This window comes from Procambarus clarkii, chromosome 46 (genome assembly GCF_040958095.1).
Source record: "Procambarus clarkii isolate CNS0578487 chromosome 46, FALCON_Pclarkii_2.0, whole genome shotgun sequence".
NCBI classification, from domain to species: Eukaryota; Metazoa; Arthropoda; class Malacostraca; order Decapoda; family Cambaridae; genus Procambarus; species Procambarus clarkii.
The window spans coordinates 30,156,920-30,166,271 of record NC_091195.1 but is presented as its reverse complement, the minus strand read 5'-3'; the positions used below and the strand labels follow the sequence as shown (position 1 = coordinate 30,166,271).

Sequence of the window (9,352 nt, the reverse complement as noted above, 5' to 3'; positions counted from 1 at the left end):
AACTTTATCATACTGCAAAGTTAGATTACAAGCAAATGTTATATAGGTCTGTGCTTAAATTAGACAATAATATAAATTATGTGAAAACTATTTTTGATGAGCGAGTAATGCAGATAGTATTTTTTTTTTCAGATTAGTCACAAGGTTAATGAAACTACCATGTTGCATGAAAAATTCGAGTTCCAATCCTCTGCAACATCCAAGATGGAAGAATTACTGAATGACAAGGAAGAACAGGTTAGTTACTCCAGTGAAGACATCCTGTCCTGTTGAGGTGTACACTCGACCCAAAATAGCGTTCTAACGTAACGAACCATAGAAAATGTGGTTTTGTGCTGCTGCTTTTCATAGTAGCCCTTATATTATTTAAGATGGCAGATAGTACTAGAGGATGCCTCAGCATGGTAAATACAGCATTGGCGTTCTGAATATTTTAATGTTCGTGTTTCCGTGCTTGGGATCCACAAGTAACTCGGCCACAGGGGCCTGTGGCTGAGTGGTCAGCGATACGGATTCAGTCCTGTGGACCGGTAATCAATCCCCGGCGATGGCAGAAACAAATAGGCAGTTTCATTCACCCTGATGTCCCTGTTACCTAGCAGTAAATAGGTACCTGGGAGTTAGACAGCTGCTACAGGCTGTTTCCTGGGGGTGTATAACAAAAAGGAGGCCTGGTCAAGGACCGGGCAGAGGGGACGTTAAGCCCCGAAATCCTCTCGAGATAACCTCAAGATAGATACATTCTGTTTTTAATCATATTTTGGTCTATATAGGTTTGTAATAGAGAAATTGCCTTGTAACCTACGAATTTGTTGGTGTGTTTTCCAAAGTCCTTTCTAGACCAGATTTTCCTGGACTACACTACGACTTGCACTCCCATGTTTTGACATGTGATTTTCAAAGATTACCATGTTTTCAGATAAGTCAGTATACCTGTGTGTTTCCAGCCCATCTTCGTTTTGGTAGTACAGTACAGTACTTATACGAAGGATGAAGACCATAATATTTATACTGACATTCAACACAGACAGTAGAAATCAGTACTATTGAAAAAAAACAATTTTTTTAATTATGTTACAAAGACAAACTAGCCTAACCTTCCTCGGCCTGACACATGCTATCTGAGGCCTAGTGAGAGTGCATGTGTTTGCTATACTAGGCATAGGAATATTTAAGTTTGTTGAGAAAATCCACAGAAGTCTGGATTCCAGTAACCTGAATCTTGGGTAATGTGAGTGAATCTTGTGTGGGTAAATAGTGGGAGTAACTGGACTCGTACAAAAATATAGAGAATTTTGTGCAATTTTTTTATATTCGTAGAAAGAAGTTTGGCATATTCGATTATTTGGCTAGCTGGTATGGGGGTGGTCCCCTGGATGGCCAAACAGAGTAATTGTGAGTGGCTTGATGGTAATCAAGAAGTCCATAAAAAACGAATTGTACATTAGTAAGGCAGAAGGATCAGACTTAATATTGACTTTGCTATTGTAAGAGCACGAGAAATACTGTGTAGACCATTAAGTATAGTTAGTACATTACCAGTACGGTGTGTCCTCTCTTGTATGAACCATATGGGACAAGGCTGTTATGTTCCATAAGAGATTTCATGTGACCAGTCGGCTCCAGGCAACCACCCCCCCTTCCTCCAGGAGACGAAAAAATAAATAAATAAAAATAGGGGCCCACATCCACAATGATGCATATATAAGTCTGTGACTTGGTTTGCCAGGAGAGTAGTGCAGTGAAATTCCTTCTTAAATAACCGTGAAGCACATTTAGTGAAGTACTAATCCATCTTCAAGTCTATATTAACCCTTACACTGCTCAGGGGTCATATGGACATTTACACCCCTGTGCGCAAGAAAAAAAAAAATTCAAAAAAATTTTTTCGTCTTCTAAACATGTTAATTTGTGTCCCCTGAGCACGGAAAAAATAAAAAAAAAATCGTAGGTGACATATTTTGGGCGCAATTGACCGAGGAAGTCTGGCAAAAAGTGGGCGTTGACAGAGCGGTCGTCAGACCCGGTCAGCGTCACCCGCGTTGACAGATGGGAGTTGCCACAAAGATATTATTACCTAATTGTTTCAATGTCTCCGATTGATTTTTTCTTAGTTTTTTTGCAGTAATATTATTCAATAGTGTGTATTGTAATATATTTATATAATAAAAGTGGTTAATAATCGCTATACTCAAAAGTATGATGTGCGTATTAGTGATTCAATTATTATGTTTATAAAACAATAAACAAATAGTTTTGCTGCTATTACACTCTATACACAGGTTATATATAAGTATTGGCATGTTTTGGTCACCATAACGAACCACTAAGTTTGTATTGAGAGTCGAAAAGCAACGAGGAGTTACCGCCACACACCAGCCAGCCACTCACTGCCACTCCCTCAACACACGCACTAAACTTTCTCCCCCAACAATACCAGTTGTGGTGTTATTACACTATATACAGACGTTATATATAAGTATGAGTATATTTTGTTCACCACAACTGTACAGCTAAGCTGATATAGTTAGTTCAGGCACTAAGAGTCGTCGCTATACACAGATGGCGGCTGGCGGCTCCCTCACTCTTTCAAGGTCACACGCACTAAACTTTCTCTCCCAACAATACCAGTTGTGGTGTTATTACACTATATACAGACGTTATATATAAATATCTACATGTTTTATGCACCATAACTGTACACCTAAGCTTGTAGAGCGCCCAAAGAGCATAGTGGCCACCCTCTAAACAGCTAGAGAAATCGTGCAGACGACGTCACCTCCGTCACCCATATGGCTCCTCCCAGCATAATCCTTTTGCTGTTATTACACTAATACACACATTATATATAAGTATCTACATTTGTGTTCACCATAGAGAACCACTGACCTGGTATGGTGAACGCAAACAATAACAGGTGGCCACACAGTCAGTAAACGATGCTGTCTCCCTCCGTCTCTCAGCATCACTCCTCACACAGCGCTAATTATTACAACAATCCTGCTATTATCACAACCCTGGTTATTTATATCACAGTCATTGGTCATCTGTAATATTGTCATCGCTAAATAATAACAATTATATATTTATTTTGACATTTTTCGGCGATGCTGTGGGCACAAGCTGAACATCAATGCTGTTCGCTCATGCTGCGTGCGCCGGCCTTGGTTGCTCCAACAGTACTGTGCCTCTCACACCTGAGAATATTGCCCACGATTTTTTTTAAAAATGGCATCTGTTTACAAGAGCCCTGAGGAAGCTACTGTGAACCCCGTGTAGCCGCGGGCCATTTGAATCAGGCCTGGCACCCTATGGCGTATATATACGCCATGCGCACCATGGGACATGTTACTCAGGGCGTATATATACGCCATGCGCAGTTTAAGGGTTAAACAAAACAAAAAAATCACAGAAAAATTGATTTATGTACAGTATATCGTTTTGACTATAGCATGTGATAAATCAATCTTTGACAAACGATTCCATTTCAAAGTCATCACTGTATGACACTGATGGGTGCAAACACTGCATATGCCAGGATTGAACTTTGTCAGTCTCAATATAAATATTCATAAAAAATTTGGTTATGAATTATGCACTTTGACTGACATGTGATAGAGTAATCAGTTGTGGACAATTTGGTAATACTGTATAGCATCAACCAGAAAAAATATGATGGATTACGAGAATCTTCAAATCCAGAGATCCCAGCATAATGGCTGTACTATTCAAATCACTTGTGCTGTCCCATCTTGAGTATTGCTCGATACTCGCTTCCTCTTTCAGAGCAGGAGAGAGTGCTCAAATAGAGGGAATACAGAGAAAATGTATGGCATACATGGACACAATAAAGCCCCTTAATTATTGGGATAATCTCACATCTCTCCAAATTTACTCCTTAGAAAGAGATGAGAGGTATCAAATATGCACATAGAAAATGCTGGAGGGCCAGGTCCCAAATTTACACGGTAAAATAACAAAATACACACTAGAGTGAACGTTATGGATGGAAATGCAGAATAGAACCAGTGAAGAGTAGGGGTGCCATAGACAAAATCAAAGAACACTGTATAAACATCAGAGGTCCATGGTTGTTCAACACACTCCTAGCGCACATAAGAAATATTACCGGAACAAATTTGGAAGTTTTTAAGAGTAAACTAGAAAGTTTTCTTCAAGAGGTGCTGGACCAACCGGGCTGTGGTGGATACATGGGCCTGCAGGCCACTCGAGCAACAGCCTGTTGGACCAAGCTCTCTAAAGTCAAGTCTGGCTCTGGGCCGTGCTTGGATTATAACTACTCACAGAACTAGGTAGAGGCTTGGCTAGATAGAGAAATAGAAAAGATTGAACTAAAGCCACAAGAATCACACAAAATCCAAGAGACAAAAGGCCATTAGTGAAATGGAGAGAAATCCAAAATATTTTTCTCCTATTCAAAATAAATAAAAAAAAACTTCGAGTATTGGGCCCCTACAAAAGGGAGATGGAACTTTCACAGATGACAACAGAGAAATGAGCAAAATGCTGAAATACTGAATCAGTATGACTTTTCAGTGAGCCACTAAACACACTGAAGATTGATAACCCAAATTAATTTTTCATGGTTGTGATACCAACATCAAATCATTTGTCAGATGTCACCCTATTCCCACTGGATTTTGAAGAAGCCATAGACAGTATGCCTATGTACTCTGCACCAGATCCTGATTATTGGAACACTCTATTCATCAAGAACACTGAAAAAATACTGTTGCAGGCTCTTCACATTCTTTGAAGACAAAGCCTAGATACTGGTGTTGTCTCTGCCATACTAAAAACAACAGAGATTGCACCATTCCATAAAACCAGCGTTGAATGTAATGAAACGTCATTTTCCGGGTGAGCCCCGGAGGCTCCCTAGAACTTATCGGGCTAATGTATGTTATATTAGACCGGGACATTAGCTAAGGAGTTCAGACCTACCAGGGACCAGTGCCAGAACCTGGCCCCTTCAGAGAGGTTTCAGGGAGCAATGGCACTGGAAAACCCTCTTGTGGTTGGGGTTTTCCTTATCTGCCATCGACCGAGGTCAGGCACCCAGAAAGGTAGGCATGACAAAACAAACCCCACATGGTAAAAAACTAAAACAAAAACAGAACAGAGAGGTAGAAACTCCCTACAATCCCAAGGAAACAAGCAAATATCACACTTTACTGCCACGCTGATCGTCCGCACAGCCCTCCCCGCCCCGGCTACCGAGCTCCAGTTCGGAAGTTAAGCTTCAACCAATGCGAAAAAACCGCCTACCGGTGGGAGGGAGGGTTGCCAGGGAGCCTCCGGGGCTCACTCAGAAAATGGCGTTTCATTACATTCAACGCTGGTTTTCTGTGGGGAACCCCTACAGCTCCCTGGAGCTTCATACCGAAAGAGAAAGAAAAGAAAGGGCTAACCCGGGAGGCGGCCGCCACAAACTCCGCAACGCGAAGCCGAGACAACAGGATGCAACCTGTGACCCAAGGCAACAAGAATACACAGGAGCAGGCACGCGCATAAAGAATGGGCGGCCAAGAACCTGTGCGACCCTCAATTCCCTGTGCCCAAAATGAGCCCTAGACGTCGCCAACACAGCAGCAAAAGCTGCAAACGTCCGAACAGCACGGGCGCAAAGACAGACCGCAGGCTGGAAGACTGAAAAACTCTGCAGACGACCTGGGAGACCTGAGCCCTGAAACAGGGAACGAGGGGAACCAGATCAACCAAAGCGCATCCCCAGACACAGTAACCAGGTAACGGCAAAAAGCGCAACCGGACAACACAGGACGCAACCCTGGCCAAAGCAATCAAGCCTCAATAACCCCTCCGGAAACCAGCCGTCTCAACCGTCGCCAGGACGGAGAAAGGCTGCACACGTACAAATCTACCGCCAGTACCAAGGAGCAGAAACTTGAACCGAAGGGGCTACCACAAACTGAGAAGGCAGCGGCACCCTGATCAAGGGCCAGGATGGCGCAGGCGACGCATGAGCAGGCCCGAGGTGAAACAAAACGCGAAAAAGCGTACGAAACGGGGCAGATGTGACGTCCCCCCCCCCCCCCCCCCCGAACGCAAGCCGGAGCAACTTCGCCAGCGCCGCATAAAACGAGGCAACAGTAAGAAAACATCAATTAACTGTAGTCCAGAAAACCCCAGAAAGGACAAGACAACCCGATGCGAAAGAGAAGATAACGTACAAAAAGCAAGAAAAAGTGCATAGAAACACCAGGAACGTCGTACTGTCGCCAAGACAAAGCTCGCAGGTGGGACACCGTCAACAAGGCCACCTGAACACCACAGAGATGGTGATACCCGCGTCAAAATACCAGACGCGAAGAGCCGAGGAGAAGGCCGAACTAGTCACGTACAGGACCGATCCGACCTGCCGAAAGAGGCGGAGCCGCGGGAAAACGCCCCAGGTTCGGACACTTATCAAGCAGTGTCTGAAAAGAAGCTGGGCCGGCCACCAAGGAAACCATAAGGACTGCTCTCGTGGGAATGGGCTGCAACCGAGCCAGAACCCAAAGCAACAGCTGTACCGGGAGAAGAGGAACAGGTACCCCCACCTCGACCAGTCCTGCCGCAAAGTGTCCAACGTGAACGACTCGCAGACGGGTAAGGGCGCCACATAAAATGGGCGACGCCTAGACCACGCTGACTCGAAGAACATCCATGACCAGGAGTCCATACGTCTGGCAAAGCCAACGAAACGAGTCGGTGACGACTGGCCAATCCGCGAACAGAGGAATGAACCGAGACAGCTTTCCACCAGGACGCAGGACACACTTCGGATATGAAACTCACGGTTAGCCAAACCCCGAGAATCCAGCAAACGAGCCACTCCAAGGAACCAACCCCAAAGGTCAACACCTAAGAGAAACCCTGTGGTTCTGGCAAGAACCGCCAGAGAACAGTCCAAATGGAGCTGAATGGTAGAGCACCGAGTGACCCAAACCCTCCGAAGCGCAAACCAGACAGCCACAAACTCCCGAACCGTGCTGTGAGCCCGACGGGCAGACAGACTCCACTATCCCCTGCCGACCTGGTGAGCACTGGTCACAAAGCCCCAGCCGAGAGATGACCCGTCCCTGAACACACCGAGCAAAGGCTCGGGGAGGTGCCAAGGCACAGAACCCCGAAAACCCCAAAGAGGAAGCTGGTGACGCAGCACCAACACAAGATCCCCGAAAGAACAAACCCAACGATTGCAAGAGGCGGAAGGGGAGTCTCCGAAGGAACCAACCAGACGCCGAAGCCAAACCCGACCCCGCGGGCAGACCAGCACTTCGAAGTTCAGACTCCCGCACAACTGCTCGAGCAACCCAGGACCCCCTCATGCACAGCCGAAGGCGGGACCACAGCCGCAGTAACACTTCTGGAGGGAAAGACAAGGAGTGGCCCAATAGCCCTAATCAAGGCCCAGGTCCAAACCCGGGACGGAAACAGATGGAATGGCCTCCAGATCACCAGGAAACCAAACCCGGCGATCTGGAAAGAACCACACCCGTGGCGAGCAGACAAGAGGACCGACTGGGAGCCCACACCAGCCAGTCGTCGAGGTAGGCCAGACACCGAATCTCAAGCAGACTCAGACAGGGCACCAAGATCCAGTAAAGGTGCAAAAAAAAAAAAAACACCAAGTGCCAATAATTGACCTGGAGGTCCAGGGCCACCATCCAAGCACCCGGCTCCAACAGAAGCCGGACATGAGACAACAGTCCTCCGAGGAGGGCATAGAAACCAGGGCGCAGACTGAAGAAGTCCAGATGAACCGCAGATTTGAAGGCCCATGTCTGCAACACCCACCAAGATGACATGACGAAGCACAGGGAAAGAAGCCCACCCCTCCAGCTCTGAACCCCCCAAAGGGGGAGAAGCCGTCCACCGCCGCCACCAGAGGCCAGAAGACAACCAAAAGCGCTCACCAACAGCAGGACCATATGAGAGTCAACAGAGCAAGCTGCTCCGCCAGCGCCCCGTCAACAGAGAAGGGAACAGAGCCCGTTCCGAAAGATAAAGTACACATACACGTATATACATATCATGTATGTACACATGCACATACACACAAGGTATGTGACACACGTGCGTATGCACATACACATGTGCACACACACACACAGTGTACATATGTACATGCGTACACATACACTTGAAAAGAAAATTTCAAGCCGCCGGCCAGGCAAAGAAGGCACAAAACTGCATCAAAAGGCCCACTTCGACAAAACCTCAAAGTCCCAGCACGACCACAACACATGCCAAGACCCAAAAAGATCAGTCGGCAAGCCAGGAAGACCCCGGAACTCCAGAAGGCAGAAACCGGGTCACACATGAGGAAACAAAGCCCCCAGAACCCACAAAGGGGCCCAAGAGGAAGAAACCTCCGGAACGAAACCAAAACACCAAAAGGAACCCGGAATCGAACCAGGGGGAGGCCAAACCACCACATTTTGCTGGCAGAGAAACACCACAGAAAGGCAAAGCACAGCCCCCAGACAGAACCCCCTGGGAAAACGGTCATAACAGACCGAAAACCGAGGGACAAGGTGTGGGAGCAAGCATAACAACCAGGGGACACTGAGCCCAAACCCAAAGGCCCAGACCCAAAACAGACAAAATGGAAAACCCGGTGTAAAATCAACACTCAAACGTTCCCAGAGGAACAGGCAACGGGCAGAAAACACCAGAAAAGCAAAGAAACGACAATAGGAGAATAAAAACCCCTGAAAGAAGGTGAGAACTCGCTCAATAAGCTCGCTCGCACACCCAGTCGCATGTAAACAAACCGCAACGCCGCCCTGGTGGCCACGCTGGGGAACCGGCAGACGAAAATGGCCGCCAGCAGGGGCTGTGACTGACGCTAATGATACAAAAACACGCCAGCAAAAGTGGGAAGCAAGCAGACTGGATGGGCGAAAAATGCCGCCCAAAAGCAGAAAACCCAGGCAGGGGTAAACCGCCCCAGAACTGCTAGCAGGCATCCCCCACAGCCCCGGGAACCAACAACAGAGGCCCCGGGGCAGAGCCGTCCTCTAAGCCCTCCGCCCTTAAAGAAAAGCAAAAGTCCATGGGAAAGGCAGCAAGAAAGGGCCACTGGTAAGACCCAGAAGCCTTAGCAGGAGGAACCGGCTCGAAAACCTCCGTCCCCCAACCCAAACAGGGCAGCCCCCGAAAACCGCCCGAGTCTCGGCCCCAACTAAACCCCACCTCGACCCCGAAACCCGCAGACGGTCCGGAGTCAGGAACAGGGAGGGAAAGGGGCGAACAGCACCTAACCAAAACGGGGCGGCCTCGGGGCATCCGAATGGGAAACCAACCTAGCATGTTGCAGCAACCT

The 9,352-nt window shown here is 47.2% G+C and overlaps 1 protein-coding gene across 1 annotated transcript in view; it reads left to right on the top strand.

Moving 5' to 3' along the window:
* The window catches only part of LOC123770547 (hyaluronan mediated motility receptor), a 188,038-nt gene that overhangs the window by 113,255 nt on the left and 65,431 nt on the right, over window positions 1–9,352 (top strand). The window contains exon 13 of the mRNA XM_045762557.2: window positions 133–237. Within this exon, the coding sequence (XP_045618513.2) occupies window positions 133–237 (105 nt within the window). The remainder of the gene's footprint in view (window positions 1–132; window positions 238–9,352) is intronic.